We start from the raw sequence: 23,841 nt of genomic DNA, 5'->3' as shown, positions 1-23,841 counted from the left end.
ATCCCGACCCTCCGTGATATGTCACCATGTCATTTTCTTTGCGTCTGGCTAAATTCGGGTAAAATGCGTGTTGAACAGCCGGGACTTTTTCTTTTTTGGGTTCTTGGTTTCTGGGAAATTGGGATCTGGTCTTAATATTCGCATTGGCCCAGTTTCTGGCTTTGGCTTGGTTTTTTTTTTCTTTCTTTCTTTTGCTCGCGTGGCTAGAGATATGGGACTTGTTGGGGGTTTTTGTTGGGGGTTTGTATACTTCGATTTCGAAGACCTCGACTTTACTTTCTCTTTCTTCATTCGTTGAGAAAAGGAAGATCTGGTTTGTATTGGTGAGTGTGGTACGTATTTGCTTATTATTTCCTTCCTATTCCTGTTTGTTTGTGTTTTTTGTTGGGCTCATTGACCTCAACTCGACGGTCGTATAACTTATACATGCATATGCAACCCAGTCAACCATCTATACATCACAGTGGTCTATGGAAACACCCCAACGAGAATGCACACGCCGAACTCCGAATCTCGGCTTGGTTCAAACTGACCTGACGGATCTCATACAGCCCGCCATATCAACCACACCTCAACAATCAAAACTCAGGCAAAGGCGGCATGCCAAAGATACTACCATCAGGCAACCATCCATCAATCTCCATGCCAGTTCCGTACATGCCCGGGGCCTGTGGCCCACCCTGTCCTGGACCTGGGCCGCGGGCATGTCCATGAACTTGAATATGTCCCGGAGGCTGCATACGCGGCTGGGCCTCATACGCAAACTGCGGCTGCATAGCTGGATGCGAATTCGCAGGTGAAGGCTGATACCCCGGCGGGAGAGAATGAAAGAAGTGCGGATTCGGATTCTGCGCATCCATCGGGCTTGGACTTGGCCCAGGCCACATCGGCGGTCCACTCATTGCTACATATCCACTTTCTATTCCCGCATGGGGTGGAATTGGACTGACGGCTGCTGAGATGGGATAGGGCTCCATTCCTGGTTGGGTGTTGGGATTCGGATTCACAGTCAGATGGGCGTGAGAGTGATGTGAAGATGGCGTCGCTGCACGGTGGTGTGACGCGGGTCCAAGACCGGGCGTTTGAGCAGACATGCCCATCTGCTCTGCTGTCCCTGTCCCTGTCCCTATTCCTGTTCCCGTCGATGGGCTAACCCCCATTCCTCCGATTCCCACTCCGGATGGATTCCCGCTATATCGTCTTTCCAATCGGTCATACCAGTCCCGCCCCCTGGCACCGACGACTTGGTACCACCGACTAGGGATCTTGAATTTTCCTCCACCGCCCGCTTCGCCGAGTTTTGCTCCGACGGCATCCAGATAATATGCCACATTCACCGTCTCCGGTGTAACGACTTCTCCTAGGGCCCCCGTCCGCACGGAGAAATGAATCTTCAACAGAGCCGTCACGGCCGTTGCTAGCCGTGTATACATCAAGTTCGGCAATTTCCGCATCGTGTCTATGCTGCATGCTAGGACTGCGTCTAGCATTTCTTGTGCGGCGTTCATCCATTTCATGTTTATATCGATGCGGATTGCGCTGAGGGTATTTGTTTTGCTGGTTGGTTGGTTGACGTTTGGTTCGATTGGGGCAGTGGTTGGGTCTGGGTCTGAGGATTCGGGGTCGTGTTCGTGTTCGTCGTCGAGGGGTGGGAGTGTGAAGTAGCGACTTTTTATGGCGTCTGGGTCGCGATAACCTTCACCTACGCCTAGTTCGTACATTGCCAGGGCTGTGGAGCGGTATTCAAGGATCATTGGGACTGAAGTTCGGTGGTGTTAGTCGTCATGACTGGAAATCGGAGTGGAACGGGATGCTTGGGGATGGACTTACCTGTCAGCAGGTCTGAAGGGGTATTCTTCTTCCATATGTCCATTCGCTTGTCGAACCATCGCAGCACTGCCTGTACTCTTGACTCTGTTAAGGGCGAGGTGGCACTGGTATCATCCAGACCGAACGAAGACGTCGCCTCGTCTGTTATACGCTGAAGCTCGAACCACGCAGCCAAATGCTGGTCTGTTCGGAGGGGGAGTGTTCGAGATGTTTGACACATTCGGTCATCCAGTCGTTAAATTGGAGAAGGTTCTGTCGACGGGTTTTCATCGCTACTGTTGAACCAAGGTGGTAGCAGCCCAGAACAGCTCTGGCTTGCTCGGCCAGCAACTCATCGTGTGGCTCGTGTCTGCTCTTCCGGTCGGACCTTTTTGAGACTCGGCGCTTGTTGGCAAGCCCAATTTCAAGCGCCATCGTCGAGGCGATGTGCGTGTACTGATAGAATTGCAGTTTCAGGGGCGACGCTGGTGGGAAGTAAAAAATGATCATGAGGAGCAGGGCCTGCACTAATTCCAATGATTTCTCGCCTTCAATGAAGAACCTCTCGGAATAGAGCCGGACCATCTCACGATTTAACACCGCTGCTAGCCCTGCGTCAACGGATATTGACGTCGCCGCGATGACAGAGAGAAAGAGAACCGGCCTCGTCTGTCGCAGTTGCGCAGCCGTCGTATTCAGGGGCAAAACGACCAACGGAAAGAAATAAGCAAGCTCATGGATGAAATACGCAACCAGCTGCTCCGCATCCTCCAGCGAGAGAATACCCCGATCGATCACATCCTCCACAGGCTCCGACTCCTCCAACTCAAAACCAGGTGGCAACCCAGCAAAAGACGGCGGACCGGAAAAAAGCACACGATCCTGCCCACCGGGATGAGAATTCATCAACTCAGGCGAATATTCCATGAACCGATCCGAAGAATGCGCAGAATGATCCCGCATCTTCATCTCGCCATCCTCCAAATCCCGCTCATCAACCTCACTCCCCTCGGACTCGGGCTCACTTTCCTCCCGAATCCGACCCTTCAAAAGCGAACGCATGACCCGCATCTCCTTCTCCAGCTGTGCCACACGCGAGTCCGTCCGCTTACGAGGCCGGCGTCTCTGCGGGGGAACAAAGACGCAAGTCCTCTTCCCCTTCGCACATCGCTGGCACTGATTAGGCGTGGACAGACTCGGCAAACAGCGTACCTTGAGACTGCGACATGACTCACACGAGCGGTTCAGCTGTTGGACCGAGGCTGGTTGCAGTGTGCTTGATTCTCCCTGAGGTGTGGAGGTCTCTGACATGTTCACTTCTGGATCCTGGATTCGGACTTTGGGGGAGGCCCGGGATAGTGGGCTATGCTAGCACTATGCACTATCCTGTGAGAATGGAGGGGCGAGAGTTCAGTTGGGCACGCGCTATAGGCATAAAATTATGTCTTGTGGACACACAAATTGTCGCAGTTTCTCTTCGAAAAGAGAATCGGGAACGGCCTCAAAGGTAAGTCCGGGCCAGGAGTTAGTGTGTATTTCGACTCATCGTATCGAATGGGAGTCAAAATGGAACATGGACATGGAATTGAAAACGAAAACTAGTCGGGGTGGCATCTGAACATGTGAGAATCGAAAGGTGAGGCAGAAATTAGGTAAGAATGAACAGGTCGAGATCTCCTGGGGTAAGCAATGAGCCAATTGTGCTTAGACGGAGGAGTCAGGGTCCATGATGCCAACCTCGGTGGCTGGAAATGGGAGGAACAGGCAGTGAAGTTATAGAGTTAAAACCTGACCAATCAGCCTTTCTAAACAACTCCACTAGAAGTCGTTATTGGCCCATCAACGCCCGACGGCTATTCCCGATTTGCTCGAATTGGTGCAGTTTGCGAATTGACTTCGCTGTAGACTGCCTGATGGATCCGGGTAACTTTGGTTAGGACACCGGACCGTTGATGCTGTAATGCCAATGTTCTAGGGTTACACTCTACAACGTGACTATGTGACATGGATTATTCGACTTGAATTTCCCGGATACTCCGAGTCTGATTTTTCGGTTTATTACAGACAAGTCAATTAGAGAATGGCCGGAGAATTCGTTGATTTCGGCTTCAAAGATGGCATAAAAACGTGTCAAGCATGATAGATCTCTACACAATGGAACCTTTTTTTACTCTATCATGAGCGATCTGCAACATAAACTCGACGCCGTCGATCCAGATAGATTGGATCAGCAACAAAAGACCCAGTGGCTACAAGCATGTGACAAGCTACGGACTCGGCTGGAGAGTCCTTTGGCAACTGCCTCACGTCTCGTATTTTCGGTATGCCGTGTGGACCCATGTGGAGGCAATTGACAGGCAACAGACAGGCAATTGACATGTGCTAGGCTCACCAAGGGATGGCCATTCGATTAGCTGTCGATTTGAGGCTGTTTGATGTTATATCCGAGCAGGATGGTGTGTTCAACGTTGAACAGTTGCAGATTGAGGCAGAACCCCTGCTTGTCAGTAAGTTATCGTCCTGCTTTCTCATACCTATGTTAGTTCTGATAGTTGTAGAACGGATTTTGCGATTCCTGGCTGCCATGTCCGTGATCCATGAGGTAGATGTAGACAAGTATACCACGACGCCGATGGCAGCTGCTCTGGTAACAAGCTCGCCCCTTTCTGCTGCGATGATCCACGGGTATGATAGTTCGCGAAGACAGGAATGCAGCATATTCAACCCCTAACATCAAACAGAACTCACTTCTGGACAGTCCTCTCCAAACTCCCAGAATACTTCCACTCAAACGGCTGGCAGAGCCCCCAAAATGGCCTAGAGGGGCCATTCCAGTTTGCACACAGCACACCGGCCCACTACTTCGAGTTCCTCAACTCCAACCCATACTACGGCCAAGCCTTCAACACAGTAATGAGCATGCCCTTCCGACGAACAGGCAAGGACTGGTTCGAATTCTTCCCGGTCGCAAGTCTGCGCGTGAAAACGTTGTCCGACCCACTCATAGTTGACATGGGCGGAGGCCAAGGGGAAGACCTAAGGAAACTTCAATTTCATTTCCCAGATTTACCAGGCCAGCTGATTTTGCAGGATCAACCCGGTGTGATCGCTGGCGTTGATCTCCCGGGGATCGAAGTCATGGCTCACGATTTCTTCAAGGAACAGCCCGTCCGTAATGCAAAGGCTTATTTCTTGCGCACTGTTTTGCATGATTGGCCTGACATGCAGGCCGTGCAGATCCTGCGGCGGCTGCGTCCCGCTATGGGTGCTGATTCGCTGCTATTGATTAGTGAGAGTGTCTTGCCTGAATCTGGGGTTGGGCTGTCTGCTGTTTTGTCGGATTTGCATATGATGGCTTCCTATGCGTCGCTGGAACGGACCGAGAGACAGTGGAGGTCTTTACTGGAGATGGCTGGTTTTGCGTTGGTAAACGTTTGGTTGCCGAATGGTTGTGAGAGCCCGAGGGATCTGGCGGATCAGCCGGCTCTATTCGAGGCGAGGCTTGAATAGTGAGAGGGATGACTTTCCAAGGAAATTGGCCTTGAAGTCGTTCATGGAAAATTCCCTCGGAATCTTCTTCGGCCGAAATTTGACCCAACTTTACGCCAATTCTTGGCTCTTTGGCCATCGAGTATTTTTTATAGCAATTAGACTCTGATCCCCACTGTCATTCCTAAAACTGATGATTACAAGCTAAATGTGAGCTTCGCTTCCTATCTCAGGAGTGCTAGTAGTGTGGAGTCATAGGCCTGAAAAGAAACTCGACATAAGTATTGATAGCCAGCCACTACCGTATCGTATTTCAATCAGTAAAGGTCGAAAAACCGCGCCATGGGATTTCTTGTGTGATGCATTTCCCCTTTTGTCAGAATCAAATTCATTTGAGCCTGTGCGGGGTGCTAGCGCAGCGGTCAAGCAGACTAAAATGATGCTATCGGAGGACGCGTATACCTCGACCTCCCGCTGCGCCTTGATATACATAGGAACGCCAATTTAACTCTCGAAAGCACCAACAACACAGGGGCATGCATAGTTCTCTCAAAATACAATATAATTAACGTCTAAAGTGAAACTTGTGCTTAATTAAATATCCCCCGGCACTTGAACACGCGACACAAGACAAGCTCATTGCCATGTGGGTCCTTGTGGCGGAACGCGCAGACTTTGCTGATTCGATCCACGGATATACCGGCCTCGTTAAAAGGATCGTTTTCCGAAACGAGTACGATGGGAGTCGTCAGCTCCCGCTCAATACCAAGCCTCTTTGGCTGCGTGGTGGGCTTCGGAAAGCCGGCTTCGTCGTCACAGCGTAACTCCGGTTCCAATCATGGATCATTTATGGTCAATTGTGTTTCTGTTCTCTGAAATTTGCAGGAGATAAGTGCCATCTACTCGATTTATTCTTCAGCCACTTAGCCTGTTCCTGCGCTGATCATTATCTTTCATTTTTGATCGTGTGCTTGTCTTTGTTTCTTTGCATGATACCCTTGTTTTCCATTCGTCGATTTTTCTATTATATCTTTTGGCTGGCGTCGCGTGACCTCATATATTCCATTTCGGCGCATCTTGCAGCACACGAATCGAGCGCAACCTGCCATATATCACGAACGTTGTATATACCGACAATCGACGCATGAGGACATAGAGTCTGTGATCTTCCAGTACAGAGAATGCGATCCCTAGCTACCGCTTGCTGGCTCTATGGAGTACTCCTAGCAGCACTTGTCTCCGGGGTGTGCGGGAATAACGACACACAACCGAATTTCATGAGTGTACGACAGAATGTAACAGGAGAGTATAAGAGCAAAAAGGAAATACCAACAGAGAAATACTTCCGTGCGTACAATCCGACCTCGTGCCATTTTACAGCCTTGTCGATCAGCCGTGTGGCTCCGTTTAACTTTAACTGACTTGCTCGAATGTCTTAGATGAATCATCGTATGTCGAACCACCATATTAACATGTCTATGTCGACTTAGAGCTAACCTGCTGCCCAGGTTCCATTATCATTATGACGGCCGGTACGTTCTCTCGCTCTTTATCTGTCCTGGTCATTCACTTACAAGTCTCAGCTTTGCCAATGAAACTCTGCCAGAATCAGAAGTTATTCCTCATCTCTCAGCCCTAGTCCAAACATACTTCTCAACAATGAACGCCATTGGCGCAGAGACATGGATCATGCACGGCACACTCTTAGCCTGGTGGTGGAATCAGAAGGTAAGCTCTAGCTTGTTCTTTTAATTCATCTTCACCGACAATCACTGACGAAACCACAATCTAGATTTTCCCATGGGACAACGACCTAGACGTCCAAATCTCAGAACCAACAATCCACTTCCTAGCAGATTACTACAACATGACAGAACACCACTTCGATCTCCCAAACGTCGATGGCGGTCGTGCCTACATGCTCGAAATCAATCCAAACTACGTCGTCAAGTCTGAGCAGGACACGATGAACAAGATCGATGCACGCTGGATTGATATGTCGTCGGGTCTTTTCATTGATATTACTGCTGTGCGCAAGGATGAGAGTAAAAGGCTGAATGGACATCCCGAGGCGTTGAGTTGTAAGGATAAGCATCACTACGAGGTTTGTACTTCTCTTATGCTCTTGATGTTGATCTGTGGTGCTAATGGTGTTTTCAGGAGAGTGACATTTTCCCACTGCGTGATAGCACGTTTGAGGGAATCCCGGTTAAGATTCCTTATGCTTATACTTGGCTTCTTGAGGAGGAGTATGGACCTAAGGCTCTGACTCGAACGACCTTTTCTGGGTTAGTACACCTTATCTTCTTTTTTATAGATCCACGGGCTGATCGGCTATTTAGTCATACTTTCAATGACGAGACCAAGATTTGGGAGTCGGCGAAGTGAGTTCCTCCTAACTGCTTACTTTGGTGTACCATCTTGGGGTACACCGGATCTTTGAACATTCGACTTATCTCCTTTTAGACGAAAGCTTAAACGCTTCCTTCGACGAGGCTGGCGAGGCGACGACCCGCCAGTCCGGACCTCTGATCTCAATACTATTATAGAGTAATGAGCTACTGATATCTGCTTTTGGTAGTTTTATGTATGTTATTTAGCGTGCCTCTGCACATACCAGGCGTTTAAATGAATTCCATACTATATCCAATACCACGGAGATAACGGTCTTTTCCCAAAGAGGAAAACGCCTAGACGCTGAGTCACCGGTCACATGCCCCGCATGATAACATGTGAGGCTCGAGTGATCTTTTCAAGCTTAAAGCCACAAAGAAAGGGTTTGTTTAAGAATGTGGGAGGAGAGAACTGAACCCTATATCCGTCATGTCGTTCCATTCAGCTTCCCCAGAGCTGATCGTCAGCGATAATTCCCCGACTTCGCCTAACGTGGCCGCCACCGCTCCCCGCCACGACATCTCGAGCTCCCGCAGCTGTGTAACATGTCGCCGCAGAAAAGTCCGATGTAACAAGCGGACTCCATGTTCGAATTGTACAAAGGCCGGCATTGAGTGTATCTTTCCTCCGCCTGGTCGTGCCCCGCGCAAATCGAAGCGCCCGCCTGATGCGGAGCTGCTTTCGCGCTTACGCCGTTTGGAAGGTGTAATTGATCATTTGAGGAGTGGTAATGGCTCAGGTGCAGAGGGAGCTTCCTCTCAAGCACCATCCTTAACGACATCTTCTACTGCTGTCAGTGATACGCCTGCGCCTGCGCCTGCGCCCACTGCTGCTCCTGCACCACCCCCTGGATCTACTGGGTCTCAGGGCCAGAGTTCTGAATGTCCATTCGCGGACACTGATCCTAAGAAACCTGCCCCAAACAGACTTGAAAATGAGTTCGGGCGCTTGGTCATCGATGAAGGTCGGAGTCGATACGTGAGCAATCGGCTCTGGGCAAGTCTTGGAGATGAGGTATGATATCTCGATATTCTATGTGAGGTCGTGCAATTTGCTAAATTACTATAGATTGAAGAGTTACAAGATATTCTTGATCATTCTGACACCGAGGAAGATGATACTCCCTCTCCAGACTCCCCAAATTCAAGTTCCCACGATGGACACATTTTTGGATACTACTCGCTGTCTCATTCGCTTCGAGAGTTTCATCCTTCTATTGACAAAGTATCGATACTTTGGGAAGCATATGAGGAAAATGTGGCTCCTTTGATCACTATCGTGCATCGACCGACTGCCAGAAAACTTTTTGTCGAGGCAGCACAGCACCCGGAGACGCTTGATAAGAACTCAGAGGCTCTGGTCTTTGCCATGTATCTCTGCAGTATTGTCAGTATGAGGCCTGAAGAATGCACATTCCGTCTTGGCGAAGACCGCGCAACTGCTGTCAAACGGTACCGCTTTGCTACGGAGCAAGCTCTAGCCAAAGCTGGATTCTTGAACACACAAAGTTTGGTTCTTCTCCAAGCTGCTGTCTTGTTCTTGGTTTGTGTGCGACGAGAAGATGACAGCAAATTTGTTTGGTCCATGACCTCTGTCGTCTTGCGTCTTGCCCAAGGACTTGGCATACATCGTGACGGAACCAATTTTGCACTCAAGCCCTTTGAGACAGAAATGCGCCGTCGACTATGGTGGCATATCTCGTTACTGGATGTTCGCTCGTCGGAAGATCATGGGACGGATCCTATTATCCATGAGAGCATGTACGACACTCGGTTACCATTGAATGTCAACGATGACGACCTGTATCCTGAGATGACGGAAACGCCGGAAGAACGAGAGGGCTGTACCGATAGTACATTCTGTCTTATTCGCTGCGAGATTACGAGTGCTTTGCGGCGAGCTAATTACGTGTGCCCCGGCGCCCAATTTCGTCCGCCTGACAATATGCCACCAATTAATCGCTGTGAGCGGATGATTCAAATTATCAGTGATCGCTGTGAACAACGGTATATCAGACACTGTGACATGAACATTCCTATTCAATGGTGTGCTGCCACAGTGGGACGTCTTATCCTTGCCAAGTTGTGGCTGATTGTCCATCACCCAATGACCCGGAAAGATCGCCAGACGAACATCTCACAAGCAACCCGCGAAAGCCTATTCCTGACAGCAATTGAGGTACTGGAGTTTGGGCGATTGCTCGAAGCCGATCCAAAGACTGCCAAATGGGGCTGGCTATTCCGGACCAATATGCAATGGCATGGCGTTGCATTTGTCTTGTCTGAAATATGCGTTCGCCCTATCTGTCCCGTCACCGATCGAGCCTGGAGTGCGGTTAGCTCGCTCTATTCAGAGTGGGCATTGCAGGCCACACATAAAAAGGGTATGCTATGGCGGCCCCTCGCCGCCCTTATGAAACGAGCCCAAGCCACCCGGGTTAAACAACGCCAGGAATTAGTAGTCAAATTTGGCCCAGCTCCCAACCCATTAGAGCCGGTCGGTGCTGAAATCACTTCCGTGCCCAACCACCCTCTTCCCCAGATCCATATGCCGCTAGGACAGGCAAGCCCTTTCCAACATAATGAATCAGATGTTTCTCCACAGATTACATCTGATGTCGATCTGAATATCGACCTCAGCGGAGGTCCGCTCGGAGCTCTACAAAATATTTTCCCCGACACAAACATTTTCGCTTCCCATAACATCTACGATACCCCGTCTACCCAAAGTAGTAATGTCTCAGCAACAAATCCAATCCCATCATCGGGCTTATCAACAGCTTTGCCCTACAATGCCGCCATGAACAATCCTCTCTTGAATCCGGATCCACTCCCAGAGGCCCCTCCGCTCAGCTGGGACGAATGGGATCAGGTTATGCGTGATTTTCAGATGGATGTGGAGAATGATAATTCTCAACCGACCAAGGGGACTAATGTTACTGAATGGTTTGTGTGATTCGCATCGGACGGGTCTTGATATGTTTTGTCTGTTGACGTCTGGCCATTGTATATTTGCATGTGGGGTTTCCTCCCTTGACTTTAGTCTTGTAACTATATCCATGATTTTATGACTTCTGGCGTTGATTTTGGATGATATCCCTCCCCTCATTGTTACTTTATCTCTCCTCTCTCTGTGAAACATGTTATGCTGGCGACGGTAGTCGCGGCACAGCATGATCTATACAAGCACAATGTGCATCTTGAGCAATAACTTGTCTATTTTAAATCAAATTAGAGCAACCCCTTAGCATATTGATAACCAAAAATCAAACAAAGAAATCAACATCGTTGTATACTTCCAGCCTTGAACCACGTGACCACGCGATAACGGAGAAGCTCCAAGCTGGCATCAATGATCTCCTCCACTCCGCCATTACCCTTCCACCCACCGACCACACCCAAAGAAACCGGGGATCAAAAAGTGCGACCGACCTCCAATTCCTGATACTCCAATCCCCCCACCACTTAAGAATACCCAATACCCCCGGATCCCGAAATTATGCCTCCCAAGCGCCACGCGGCCTCAACTACCTCCGCAACACCCTCCACGCCCACAACCCCAACACCAAAGCCCCTCTCCTCAGGTCCAGCAACCCTGAAGACAAACGCCTCAGCCGCAGAAATTGCCCAGCATGTCTGGCAGCAATATGCCACCACGACGCCGCAACGTACACTCCTTCTAGATGCCTTTATGGCATTCCTCGTTCTTGTTGGTGGTTTGCAGTTCTTGTACTGTGTCTTGGCTGGAAATTACGTGAGTTATAATCATCATGCATTCTGCGTTGGGATAGTTGGCCGTGTTTTATGGTTCAATGGATGGGAACGTACATCTAAACAGATGGGCCACATAACATGGCAATCTATACCCGGCGCTATACACGATATCACCACGAACTGAGCTAATATTTTCAATTAATAACAGCCCTTCAACGCGTTCCTGAGTGGCTTTAGTGCCGCCGTCGGTCAATTCGTCCTGACCGCAAGTCTTCGCATGCAAACTAGTGATTCCGGTGCTACATCAAAGCCAAGCTCCAAGGGGAAGAATGCGCGGTTTGCGGATGAGCAGGGTGAGGAGCAGGGGACGGGTTACTCGCATGAAAGGTCAGTTCTTCTTCATCTGATAACCGAGGTTGGAACATCTGCTAATATCCTGTTCTAACAGGGCCTTTGCCGATTACATCTTCGGAAGCTTGATTCTACACTTCTTCTGCATCAACTTTATTAACTGAGCTGTGCTCTGTTGGTGCTTTTCTCCTTCTATCCATACCATACTAGTCTGGTCTACTCTTTTCTTTGGGGTTGATTGGATTAGCTGGTCATTGAACGGATTGGGAATACTGTCTTTTTTAGATATTGTATTGGCATTGGGGACGTTTTCTTTTTTAGCCTGTTCCCTTTTTGCTGGTTTGTCTGATTAGGATGGGAATCATTGTTCATATCCTAGGCTTAGTCACTTATACCATGTTAAGCATGACTATTTCAACCATTATCTATATTTGGGGGTGCCATAAGTGTCAGTATAAAGGGAAAGAGCACAAACCCAGGCAATGGTGATTATAGTACTCAAGGAAGTGTGAGGTCGTACAACTCAGTAACGGGTTAGTTTAAAATGCAATGGCGGGTATCTATTCAACTCGATCCATCTAGATGGATTTAAAACAACAACTCAAAAGCCCAACAGGGCTGACGGCCAGTATATACTATAGTCAGAATGCCCGTCCAGGCCTCCGGGGAACAGTAGGTCTCTTCACAACACTTCCCCCGGAACCACCGCCTCTTCCGGCTCCCCCACTACCACCAGGATTGCCACTGGCATTTGGGCGCGACGAAGTAGAAGACGAAGCCGTAAGACCACCAATCTTGCGACCCCGACCTGGCTTGATAACAGGACGGCGCACAGCAGATCCGGCACCAGCCTCAACTTCTCGCTTGCGGCGTGTAGGATCGTTCCGTTCTTCTTCGCGCTGTTTATCGGCTGCGGCGCGTTCACGGTCAATTGCCATTTGCGATTCAATTTCCATGCGTTTGTTGAATTCTAGTTCTGTTACGCGGCGATCGCGCTGCGAGTAACCTTTTTCTTTGACGGAGTAGAAGACGCCTCCTAGTTCGGCGAGCCACTATTGATATGTTAGTTTTATCTTCTCAATTGGATGATATGACATGGAATAGAATGGAGAGGGTGAGCAACTTACGTGAGGGTCGACTGCTGTCACTGTGGACATGTACTCCTTGGCTGTCAGGATCAACTCGTGGTAGACTACGTACTCGGGTACGTATCCAAGACCGTAGAGTGCACTTGTGGGGTGGAGAGCCATGGTCACGCTGGTGCGGAGGTTGATGAATTCGCCAATACCCTTGACGCGTGCGGCTTGGTGGTAGTAGCCTGAGCAGATACATTTGCGGATCATGTCCCAGTCTGTGCCGCAGCTGATCAGTGGCATTTTCTGGACGGTCATGATGTCGTGGAGTTGATCGCGGACTTCCTTGGCGCGGCGAAGGGTTTTGGCGTGGAGGAAGTGCTTGACGCACCATGAGTCGGACCATCCGTTGGTTTTCCATTGGGTGTAGACATGGAGGAGGGTTAGGTGGTCGGATTCTGGGACGAAGAATTTCTCGCGGGCAGAGTCTGATTCTTCGATTCGTTCTTTGGGGCGGTAGAAGACGTTCGGAACTGAGAGCATTGCGACAATGGTCAACATCTCCTCGCTGCAGCCGTATTCTTCCGATGCCATGATGACAAGCTTGGCAAGGGGGGGATCCATAGGGAAAGGTGTCATGCGGCGTCCCAAAGATGTAAGTTCACCCAAATTGTCTAAAGCGCCGAGAGACCAAAGCTCGAACAAAGATGTGGAAATTGTCTCCTGTGGAGGAGGATCCATGAAGTCAAAGTCCATCAAATCCTTCACGCCAAGAGACTTGAGCAGGAGCACGGTATTTGCGAGACTGGTACGTTGAATCTCGGGAATCGTTTGGATGTACAATTCGTTCTTGTAAGCCGTCTCAGTGTAGAGACGATAGGCCTTTCCTGGTCCTGTTCGGCCAGCACGTCCAGATCGTTGGTTTGCATTGGCCTGGGAAATCGGTGTGATCTGAAGAGTGTCCATACCCATGCGCGGGTTGTATACTTTCAACTTGGAGTAACCAGCATCAACGACGTACATAATACCATCGACAGTCAAACTGGTCTCGGCAATGTTGGTAGCAACAATTACTTTGCGTACGCCTGGGGCAGCCTTCTCGAAGATCCTGGCCTGTTGCTCGGCTGGCATTTGACTGTAAATGGGTAAAATGCTGAGCTTTGGAGGGTCATTCAGTAGTTTCAACCGCTCATCAGTTAGCTCGCAGGTTGCTTCAATGTCCTCTTGTCCAGTCATGAAGACAAGAATATCTCCCGGACCTTGGGATACGTGAATAGCCAAGATCTGCTTGACCGCACTGTCAACGTAATCCTCGCAGGGTGTGCGAGAGAAGTGAAGATCGACCGGGAACGTTCTGCCAGGAATGATGAATTCTGGTGCACCACCGTAAAAGCGCGAGAAACGTTCCGAGTTCATAGTTGCGGATGTCACGATCAATTTCAAGTCCCTGCGCCGAGCCAGAACTTTCTTAAGAAGACCCATCAAGACGTCTGTGTTCAGAGCTCTTTCGTGCGCCTCGTCCATGATGATACAGGAGTATTTGTCGAGATCTGTCTGTGTTAGAGACTCTCGCAACAAAACACCGTCCGTCATGTCTAGATACTAATTAGCAATCGTTCGTGCATCATGAATAGAAACGAACTCACATTTAATAACTGTCTGATCACTGGTGCAATCCTCAAAACGGATCGCATATCCAACAGTGGAACCAAGATCGACTTCCATTTCCTCGCTGACACGCTTTGCGACACTCATCGCGGCCACACGGCGAGGCTGTGTACACCCAATCATGCCGTTCTTTGAGTATCCATCCTCGTGGAGGAACTGTGTCAACTGTGTAGTCTTTCCCGATCCTGTCTCTCCAACGACCACGACAACCTGATTGTCACGAATCACCCTCAGTAGATCTTCGCGTACAGCAAAAGCAGGAAGATACTCTCTCTGTTCCCGCATAGTCTTGCTAGAGCTGAAAGCGCTAGCTCCGGTGTCCTTTTTCAGGTGCTTGGCGAACTTGTTTCCTCCTCCTTTGTAGGTTTCCTCAACGGGCATAGCAACTGCGCTATCGCCCTCGTCCTCCTTGACACCCATCAAGTTGCCCAGAGCTGTGCCAGCGACGTTTGTCGCCTCCTGTGCCTGTTTCTGCCGCTCGCGCTGCTGCCGACGGTCACGTACAGCTTTGCTTCCCTTCCGACTAAACACCGCCATATCACTCTGTGGGTCGCGAACAGCGGAGATCGGCTCGAGCTGTTTCGTAAAGATGGTACGGCCATCAAGGAAAGGAGGCCGAAGGTCGTGGACGAGCAAATGAACTCGAGTTGCCTCTTCATCTTCGGGCATGAAATCTCCTTCATGGTCGCGTCTTTGTGCCACACCGGATGTGAGCATGCGATTGGTTTCCCATGTGTCGATATCCTTCCGCTTAGCATCGCGTAACTGTGGCGGGAGGTTGCCAGAGCTCTTCTGCCTTTTGGCAGGGGGCCCCATATCGCGAGACATGGCGATGGACCTATTTGCAAGCCAAATGGGACTTGGATCACAGATTGAGAGCTGTGGTGTAAGTTGACTCGAGCAGCAATCACCAACGAACTTATCGCGGTCAAACGGTGCAAACTCCGATATCAGTCACGTGAATGTCAATCTACGGTGCGCAGACAACTGCATTAGCACATATATCGAGTATATTAGTAAAAATAAAGAATTCATTTGACTACTAGATTCAAGCAGTTTCAATTAAATTTCTTAATCTTCATTTTCATAGGCTGAGAAAGGTTCAGACAGCCCATAGTGACCGCCGCCAAACACCAAACTGCAGGCGCCCCGCATCGTCATCTTAATTTCTCGAGCTTTCTTGTACCGCATACCACACCGTGTCACGCAGTCATCATGTCGAGCCAGCAGCAGATTGATCCCAAGAAGCAACAGGGTATGCCTCTTAAGTGTCCAATTCTTCAGGGCGAAAACTAATGCGACCCCTCAACCCAGAGCTCCAACTCCAGTACACCAACTTCAAGAACACCCTCCAGCAATTAGCACAGAAGATTGGCGATATCGAGCAGGAAGCTGAAGAGCATAAGTACGTTTCATCTGCTGTCATACAGTTGTCCGGCATGAGATCTTGCGCTGGGCGTGAATCAGGTGCTGCACTAGTTCTGCAGGAAACCATGAATGAAGTTACATGATGCTAACTTATTGGTCTCATCAGGCTTGTTATCGAAACCCTCGACCCTCTCCCTCAAGACCGCAAATGTTTCCGCATGGTGAACGGCGTTTTGGTTGAGCGCACCGTTCAGGAAGTTCTCCCCACACTCAAGACGAACTCGGACGGACTGAAGTCAGTCTTGGAGGAGATGCTCAAGCAATACAAGTCAAAGCAAAGCGAGCTGGACTCTTGGAAGGTACGGTTGTCTTGACATGAGGACCTCTCATGTCTGAAGTTTTCTCTCTCCCTTGAGCTAGGGACGGTGCTAATCTGCCTTGCTATTACAGAAAAAGAATAACATTCAGGTTGTGCAGCCTTAGTGGCGTCATTTTTCCCACATATTGATTTACGTGTCCCTTATCTGTCCTCGGTCGTACTATTCAAGTGCGAGAGCATGAGACTACCGGCGCTACTGGGAACGGCAAAAGACTAGACATAATGCAGCGTTGATTCGTGCTTTGATTCCAACTTGCAAGAGATTCTTATTTCATAATGTTCATAGCACCAAGGAATATACCCATATCTTCTGGATCTTGAGGCCTGACAAAGTGAGGGTACGCTTAGGTTATATCAGCCTGAGCCAAGGAACTGATAGTGAGTTGTGAATTGGTCCGCTGGGCTTTTCTGAATACAAGTATGCCTGGCTCTCATGATAGGTGTCTCAATCACAAGTATATATTTGGCCCTATTACGTGGACTGATATATGTCTTGTAGTACCTCTTGTAGACCTATGAAGCAAAGGTACAGGGCTGTGAAAGCGAGGTTCATGTCTTTTAAATTAATTGGGTAGCAAAAAGTGACAATCAACTTGAATGCTATGTTTCAAATGCGTATATCTGTACGGTCCATGTAGGGTGTGGTGCCTGACTGCATGACAAATGACCAAGGCATTGTTGGGCTACGCAGCAGGCAGCTTATTGTTAGATTTATGCAAATGCAATATCAAGACAGAAGCACAATTGTGATCTCATATGTGCACAGTGCAGCCTGTATAGATGCATATCGACACTATTTAGATGTGTATTTCCAATGTGTATTGCAAATACAATATATTACAGACTCAACGCCTAGTGCCTTGTGTAATTATGTAATTGATATACCCGTATCTATGCCTCAGGCTCAACATCGGATGCAATCATGACTGAGCTCAACTCGTTCTCTCCCCTCTTTGACTGTGTCGGCTGCTTCCTTCGTGGTCATTCGATTTGCCGGAATTTGCGCATTCACTTATTATACTTGAGAGTTGATGTTGTGGCCCTGTTTGACATCTCAATATTTACATTGGTAAGTGACCAACCGAAAGGCGTCCCTTCGATCTGCCCAGGGAGTTCTGGTTCGCCAATTGATCTCAGCCCACGCCCTCCACTCAAAACAGCATGTTGACATTAGCGTTCTGATCTCAGATCCAGACGAATCGGAACACAAGACACTAAAGGATTATACGGTATGCTCTTCTTCTCCCCTGCACGACTTGCACCTGTCGGACAGTTGGGCTCCCCCCAATCTGACCCACCCTCGCTGCTCCCGCGTTGCATCCCGCGTCACCACCCAAGCTTCACTGACCTTCCCCGACTCGTGAGGCGCATTTGATTGGCATTCTCACAGCAGCGGGTGCGACGCGATCGCATTTCTTAATTCTTGACGGGTTTCATCCCATTTCCCGACACGAGGCTAATCCGCCTTGCGCTCATAGAGCTAGATCGCGCATTATTGCCAGATTCCCTCGACTCGTGCTTCTGAGGCTACTGTAAAGCGGTTCGTACCCAGCTGATACAACCCTGTCCCATTTTGACGCAGCCGACTCTGCGCTGTCCAAAACGCAACCGATCGCGCGCCAGCATTAGATCTGACGTGGTCTGACAACAGGCACGCGAAACCTACAAGCATTGACGCCCAAACCCCGGCTCCACTGCCCGTCCAAACCACTCATAATCATGTCGTCGACCTCCCCCTCGAAGGAACCTGAACTCGACCCCGAGGTGCAATCGGGCGAAGAACAAGAGCACATGGACAAAGACCACCACGACCCGTCAGGACACCAGGGCGAATTTGAGGTGAAGGAGCAAGATCGGTGGCTTCCGATTGCAAATGGTTAGTTGCGTCGACTTGCATGTTTCTATTCCGATTTGCGCGTACCTTGCCGCCCCTCTGTCTTCCCCCGCACTTCGATCCTTCCAACTGCGCTTTCTGTAGTCCCGCTTTCGTCTTATTTGATACTCGGGCATGCGCCTGTAGTGATTTAAGATGAATGTCGGTCGCATATTGCGCTTTAAGTTCAGCCGCGCCATACTAACTTATGTACTCTAGTGGCACGTATCATGAAATTGGCGCTGCCCGAGAACGCAAAGATCGCAAAAGAAGCCAAGGAGTGTATGCAGGAATGCGTGAGCGAGTTTATCTCGTTCATCACAAGCGAAGGTAAGTTCAAAAGTTTTCCATGACTCAACCGACATATATTAAGGTATCACAACAGCCTCGGAGAAATGTCAACAGGAAAAGCGCAAGACTGTCAACGGTGAAGATATCTTGTTCGCTATGACCTCTCTTGGTTTTGAGAACTATGCCGAAGCCCTCAAGATCTACCTCTCCAAGTACCGTGAGGTAAGACATGCCTACCTAGCCAGCGCGCGCATATACAGTTTGATAAACTAACCCACTTATAGACCCAATCTGCGCGCGGTGAGAACCAGCGCCCCCCGAGCGCTGGCTATGGCACCGGAGGTCCAGTCGGTGGCTCAGCCCGTCCTACAGGATTCCCCGATGCCGAAGCCGGCAACCCTCTGCTTAACCCCAACCTGGACCCATCAGAGCAAGATGCCGCAGCCTACGGTTACCCAGCCATGGTTGGCCAGCCCCACAACGGCGCAGGCGGAGACTCTTACTAGAGAGTTCACTTTAGCAAAGGATGCATGCGCTGGAATTGCCATCATTGTGGATTTCAGAGTGGAAGCGTGAGGCGTGCAGGCGTCTTTGGTTTCGGTGTTTATCTACACTGTTATCTCGGCCATTTGATACAGCGGAATTTGGAGTGTCTCTACCTCTAGAGGGGGTTACCAATTGTCGGATTGCGTTCTACTCGACAGACCAGGCTTGTTTCAGGGCCGTTTATTATTTGGAGTTTTGCGGGTTATTAGGTATTATGGGCTTCGCCAGATGACTGAGACTGTACATTCGATTCAATGACATACTGTCTCTTACTCTTTGCCTTCTTTGCGCTTTGTAGACGACACGAATTGCATCCAATAGCCAGAAGGTTCAAATCTCATTCTGACTCTCGCCATCATTCCGGGGATTATATTCACTCTCCGAGTCACTGCGCCACGCAGGATCATCCAAATCGGAGCCTAGAATGTGCTTGGCCGAGGGAATCAATTCATCCACCCCCTGGATCTCTTTCAGGTTCGATATAAAGCTTCATCACGCTATGAGCCTGAGAGTCCTACTACTTGAGCCTTCCTCTTTTGTATCCACGAAAACGCAAAAGCTCCAGACTCCCTGGGAGACAGTCTTTCCCCATACAACCCCTCACCGCCGCCGACTCCTTTGGCGAAGTAAAGAAGAACCTGAATGTTTAAGCTCAAGCGCCTCAATGCAACATAATCTTTCAGTGAGCGGCTTTGCGCCCCCACAACACATCGCGAACTTCAACAATCTTTGGATCGCCATAGTTGTCCATGAAATGATCAAATCCGAACCAGCTATCCAAGTCTGGCTCACTGCGTGGATTGCTCGACCTTTAGAGATTTTTCAACATGTTTGAATCGTCATCAAGGTCAACATCAAGACACTCCAGAGTTTCCTTATGGTTGCAGAGGATTTGGACCAGGCCCTTAGGGCTGAGATCCATAGAAACGGTCTCAGCAACTGCCTGATGGTTCTGGCAGCTTGGCTCTAGTCCCATTTTTCTCAAGTCTGCCATTCTCTCTGGGGCTGAGGGTTGGCATCGCTTAACTTGATTATGCTGATATCTGAGATTCTAGACTGCGTAGGGTTTAGCACTGCTGAGACTCGTTTCGCATTAGTTTGTACATTGAAAAACAATCAAGACGGCCAAAATAGATCGACTTTATATGCCTGCATGATAAGCTTAGTCTAGGCACTTTGTGCAACTGAAGTATTAAAATAGGCTATCTGATGTAATCTCCTCTCAGCCTTGGGTATTATCAGGATACTCACGTTAATGAATAGAAACTTTTTCTGGCGCTGAAGTCTAATTTACGTCTATGTCAATCCTGGGTTCGAATCGGATCTACGCCGCATTGCCCCAGTGACCCTTGGGGCCGTACTGAGCTGGGACAGTGGGCCAGACATCCACACCATCGAGCATAGCAAGTCTGTAAGATCTGGTCAGTATTTGATAATCAGAGTACAATGGCTCAGCATGGGTCACTTACGCCATACCGCCTGTGAGATGCGGGTCGATGTGGCAATGCATGAAGAATGCTCCTGGGTTTATCACTGTAAAGGGGTTGTTAGTCTAGATTTGATGATAGAATGATTTGAAGCGCATACCGTGGTAGCGGATTGCCATCCAGGCCTGTCCTTGGAAGGCTGCTGGGCTGGTGAAGGTGTCTATAAAACACACTCGTTAACCACATTATATAAATTGGAGAATAGTCGGTCAGATGCTGCGTACCTCTCATGGGAGGATTAACCAGATTGAACATCCCTGGCATCTCCTTGGCAGCCTCTGCGACGGAAGTGTAGTTGAACTCGCCAGTGCCGGAGCCCTAAGAATTGTTAGCAAAGAAGGCCAGGCATTCTATCTTAGAAGTACTCACTAGAACATAAACCGGATTCGAGTGCTTGTGGAGCGGATGACCCGGCTGAAGGGTTGTAGAATCGCCAACAACCTTGAAGATAATGTCCACCCAGGTATTGTTCTTGGTAGCGATAACCAAGCTGCTGTTCTCATAGGACTTGGGATCCCATAGCATAGGTCTCTCAGCCTCCAGGGCCAGATTGTACGCATTGTTTGAGTTGAGGGACCATCTCCAAGCCTTTTCATAACGTCCAATATCGAGCACGTATGTTTCATCCACGCGCTGGCTTGGTTTGTTTGAAACGAGGGGCTTGATGGTGGATTCATCGAGGACGACGACGTCAGAAGTAAGGCTGTTACCACCATAGTTGATAGAGGGGGTGGAACCGATATTGGGATCGCCATTGGCGTATGACAGAGTAGCGCGTCCTGCAAGCTTTTGGTTTAATCCGGAGTTGGCGACAATGATGGGATAGTCTCCTGCGGTGTTGTTCAGCTTGACCAGGGCGGAATAGCGACCACCATTGTTGACTGTCAATGCCTTTTAAGGGGGTTTTCGGTTAGTATGCAGGTGTAGCTTGAAGGTGGTTCAGGAAGAGATATCATACGTCGACTTGGACGGGCTGAATGTACTGACCATCAACCTCGTACACCCACATAGAATGGTTGTTGATAGAGACTGTCTTGGTTAGTCAAAAGTTCCCCGAGAAGGTATCAACATCAAACATACCAGTTGGAACCGAGATACTGGCTGAACCGATAAAGTTGAGACTTGCCCACCCCTTCCAGCTTTCGACGTCGATGACAGCTTCCTCCGCTTCAGTGGCATTGCATTCATTGTACAAGGTTGAGGGAACTGCACTGAGGTTGTGTGGCGCATATGTTGTTTGAGCGTAGGTGTTATCAAGCGCAAGACATCTTCGCGGCCAATCGTTAGTTGTAATCGGGCTTCTATCAAGCATTCTGATCTGATCACATACCCTTTAACGGTGTAATTCTTGCCTTGCAGCAGGGACAACATAGTAGGGGGAATCAGGCTGCTGGCATATCCGGGGCTGACACAGCGCACTCTTCCTCTTCCGTTGATCAGTAGAGAGTCGGTACATCTGTGGCATGTCAGATATTGCTGCATCGGCATATTCGCTGGACTTACAATATGTCGATGTCTCCTTCCACGGCAAATTGCCGTAGTTCCTCAGAGGTGTTATGGAACCAATCGGAAAGCATGACCAGCTTAGGGTCCTTGATCGCTTGATAAATTTGAGCCCGTGTCAGGGTATCATTAGCCATGGCATTGGCCATATTCTTGGCAGCTGTGCGGGGTCTGGATCTCGAGTCTGAGCTTGCTGGTATTAGTTTCATTGCGAACAGAAGCTCACCTGATGTAGATGGGCCCGTACAGGCCATCCATGATTTGTCCAGCAGAATGCGAGTGGTACCTATGATTCATCAATATTAGAGACCTTGAGATTGAGGCTGGAAAGCTTACCAGTATGTTCCATGCTGCGTGACAGTGAAGTTGGAGACAAATTTCCCACCAGGCGGAATGAGACGTTGCGAAACTCCCGGCACACCATCTGACCACGATGTTCCTTGCTGTCTGTTCTCGGGTGAATGGTTGGTCTGGATAAACTCGAAGAAGATAGACTCACTCAAGACCGTGATAGTGAATTGTGGTGTTGTAATGCAGGTAGTTGTTTACAGTGACCTCAACCGTGTCGCCCTCATCCATCAGCAGCGGAGGGCCAGGGAATTGACCATTGACCAAAGCTTGTTCACGCTCAACTCCATCGGGCGCCCTAGTGTCCCATGTGAGATTAAGCTCAAACTTTTTAATAGACCCAAGGGAAGGCAGAGCAGCACCGAGGCCTGCGAAGCCAAGGAGCGTTGACAGCTTCATGACTGCTACACAGTAGAGGTGGTTTTATACAAATGCGCAAAAATAAATAGCAGTGGGGTCCGGCAGGTCAATAAGTACTCCTATGCTTGACAGATCTTGGATAGGGGGCCACCATCTGCGAGCCCTCCAAGATTTCATTCATAACTGACTCACGAGGAAAGGCAATGCCGCAAGGGGGCGTCAATAGGTGTTTTCTTATTGGACAAAGCTATGGATCATTAGCATCCCGATCGGTTGGCACTGGCTTTTAGCGTACTTTGAAATGGTGAACTGCCGATCACCTAAGTATCATTCGGAGGTTATTGGACCTGCGCAACATATGTGGAGTTAGTCCCCATTTTGAGATCCATACCGAATGTTCTTCCGGGAGCTGAATCCTAGGGAGCCTCTATACCCACCTGTCTCAGTCGGATCAATTTTAGCGATTCACATTCTTACCCCTGGACATGGGGGAACCATTGAACTTTGAACCGCAGCTCTTAAGCACCTCAATCTACTGCAATAGGATGTGCTCCTCTGGCCAAGCTGACCCCTAATGCACGACCTTGGCATTGGCTGCATCGACTATTGTTGGCTTGTGGATCTGGTGGGTCGATCACTTTCTCAACTGAATCCACCACCAAATCCCGTTTTCCAACTTTCCTACTTTCCAGCTCCATATACATCCGTACAGTGAAGAGATGTGTGCAGATGTTTCAATGCATGTCCCAGACTGAGGTCTTGCCGATCTTTCGAATCTCTCAAAGTGATGAGAAAACCACTGGGGTTCGGTACTTGTAACCTTGGTGCATTCGATTCCCTAATGAACTTCAAACATCATTGAACTCGAGCATTCATGTTAAAATAGACCAAAGGCACGTGGACATGGTCATTGTGTAGAGTAAAAGTCTCATAATAGGCATGGTAATACGTGGCCAATGACTCGTCTATATCGAGCCATATCAATATCTGTTGAAATTAGATGTCTCCTGAAATGGGAAGCATCAATATCAAAGCCAACGAGACTATTCAAGTCTGGTTTTTCTCTCAATGAGTGAAAGACCCTATTAAGTGGGAACTCTTTGCCTGCACTATACTCTGCTTGTTAGGTCTAATGCTGATATGCCAGGCCCGATATGTCAGGCATCTAGCCTGGATGCGCCATGAATCT

The 23,841-nt window shown here is 49.2% G+C and overlaps 10 protein-coding genes across 10 annotated transcripts; 7 read left to right on the top strand and 3 right to left on the bottom strand.

Annotated features, from left to right (window-relative positions):
• Positions 1 to 578: 578 nt before the first annotated feature.
• N7508_004270 (uncharacterized protein) lies at positions 579 to 3,120 on the bottom strand (the record flags this gene model as incomplete). Its single annotated transcript, XM_058462336.1, has 3 exons — positions 579 to 1,759; positions 1,831 to 1,971; positions 1,995 to 3,120. The coding sequence occupies 3 exons, from the start codon at positions 3,118 to 3,120 to the stop codon at positions 579 to 581; spliced, it is 2,448 nt and encodes an 815-aa protein (XP_058320961.1).
• An 866-nt stretch (positions 3,121 to 3,986) lies between these two features.
• Positions 3,987 to 5,319, top strand: N7508_004269 (uncharacterized protein; the record flags this gene model as incomplete). The annotated part of the gene is made up of 4 exons (XM_058462335.1): positions 3,987 to 4,130; positions 4,196 to 4,316; positions 4,368 to 4,494; positions 4,551 to 5,319. 4 exons carry the CDS (start codon positions 3,987 to 3,989, stop codon positions 5,317 to 5,319), a joined length of 1,161 nt encoding a protein of 386 aa, XP_058320960.1.
• A 623-nt stretch (positions 5,320 to 5,942) lies between these two features.
• Positions 5,943 to 6,122, top strand: N7508_004268 (uncharacterized protein; the record flags this gene model as incomplete). The annotated part of the gene is made up of 1 exon (XM_058462334.1): positions 5,943 to 6,122. The coding sequence occupies one exon, from the start codon at positions 5,943 to 5,945 to the stop codon at positions 6,120 to 6,122; it is 180 nt and encodes a 59-aa protein (XP_058320959.1).
• A 357-nt stretch (positions 6,123 to 6,479) lies between these two features.
• Positions 6,480 to 7,852, top strand: N7508_004267 (uncharacterized protein; the record flags this gene model as incomplete). The annotated part of the gene is made up of 7 exons (XM_058462333.1): positions 6,480 to 6,649; positions 6,789 to 6,830; positions 6,882 to 7,026; positions 7,091 to 7,402; positions 7,459 to 7,586; positions 7,641 to 7,682; positions 7,765 to 7,852. 7 exons carry the CDS (start codon positions 6,480 to 6,482, stop codon positions 7,850 to 7,852), a joined length of 927 nt encoding a protein of 308 aa, XP_058320958.1.
• A 269-nt stretch (positions 7,853 to 8,121) lies between these two features.
• On the top strand, positions 8,122 to 10,647 carry N7508_004266 (putative C6 transcription factor; the record flags this gene model as incomplete). Its single annotated transcript, XM_058462332.1, has 2 exons — positions 8,122 to 8,706; positions 8,761 to 10,647. The coding sequence occupies 2 exons, from the start codon at positions 8,122 to 8,124 to the stop codon at positions 10,645 to 10,647; spliced, it is 2,472 nt and encodes an 823-aa protein (XP_058320957.1).
• A 543-nt stretch (positions 10,648 to 11,190) lies between these two features.
• N7508_004265 (putative oligosaccharyl transferase subunit Dad1) lies at positions 11,191 to 11,920 on the top strand (the record flags this gene model as incomplete). Its single annotated transcript, XM_058462331.1, has 3 exons — positions 11,191 to 11,445; positions 11,614 to 11,792; positions 11,854 to 11,920. 3 exons carry the CDS (start codon positions 11,191 to 11,193, stop codon positions 11,918 to 11,920), a joined length of 501 nt encoding a protein of 166 aa, XP_058320956.1.
• A 477-nt stretch (positions 11,921 to 12,397) lies between these two features.
• N7508_004264 (putative mRNA splicing factor RNA helicase (Prp16)) lies at positions 12,398 to 15,325 on the bottom strand (the record flags this gene model as incomplete). The annotated part of the gene is made up of 3 exons (XM_058462330.1): positions 12,398 to 12,808; positions 12,884 to 14,424; positions 14,476 to 15,325. The coding sequence occupies 3 exons, from the start codon at positions 15,323 to 15,325 to the stop codon at positions 12,398 to 12,400; spliced, it is 2,802 nt and encodes a 933-aa protein (XP_058320955.1).
• Positions 15,326 to 15,459: 134 nt separating this feature from the next.
• Positions 15,460 to 16,348, top strand: N7508_004263 (putative prefoldin subunit 2; the record flags this gene model as incomplete). Its single annotated transcript, XM_058462329.1, has 5 exons — positions 15,460 to 15,472; positions 15,615 to 15,752; positions 15,812 to 15,902; positions 16,032 to 16,224; positions 16,316 to 16,348. The coding sequence occupies 5 exons, from the start codon at positions 15,460 to 15,462 to the stop codon at positions 16,346 to 16,348; spliced, it is 468 nt and encodes a 155-aa protein (XP_058320954.1).
• Positions 16,349 to 17,963: 1,615 nt separating this feature from the next.
• On the top strand, positions 17,964 to 18,914 carry N7508_004262 (nuclear transcription factor Y subunit beta; the record flags this gene model as incomplete). Its single annotated transcript, XM_058462328.1, has 4 exons — positions 17,964 to 18,120; positions 18,337 to 18,447; positions 18,503 to 18,630; positions 18,693 to 18,914. The coding sequence occupies 4 exons, from the start codon at positions 17,964 to 17,966 to the stop codon at positions 18,912 to 18,914; spliced, it is 618 nt and encodes a 205-aa protein (XP_058320953.1).
• Positions 18,915 to 20,278: 1,364 nt separating this feature from the next.
• Positions 20,279 to 22,691, bottom strand: N7508_004261 (uncharacterized protein; the record flags this gene model as incomplete). The annotated part of the gene is made up of 9 exons (XM_058462327.1): positions 20,279 to 20,363; positions 20,424 to 20,487; positions 20,542 to 20,601; positions 20,666 to 20,759; positions 20,811 to 21,332; positions 21,412 to 21,470; positions 21,522 to 21,709; positions 21,772 to 21,897; positions 22,444 to 22,691. The coding sequence occupies 9 exons, from the start codon at positions 22,689 to 22,691 to the stop codon at positions 20,279 to 20,281; spliced, it is 1,446 nt and encodes a 481-aa protein (XP_058320952.1).
• Between the last annotated feature and the right edge of the window lie 1,150 nt (positions 22,692 to 23,841).

Source organism: Penicillium antarcticum (assembly GCF_028974205.1).
Source record: "Penicillium antarcticum strain IBT 31339 chromosome Unknown utg000004l_segment0_segment0, whole genome shotgun sequence".
In the NCBI taxonomy this organism is placed as follows: domain Eukaryota; kingdom Fungi; phylum Ascomycota; class Eurotiomycetes; order Eurotiales; family Aspergillaceae; genus Penicillium; species Penicillium antarcticum.
Note: the sequence above shows the minus strand (reverse complement) of the source record. Positions and strands in the feature narration are given on the sequence as shown.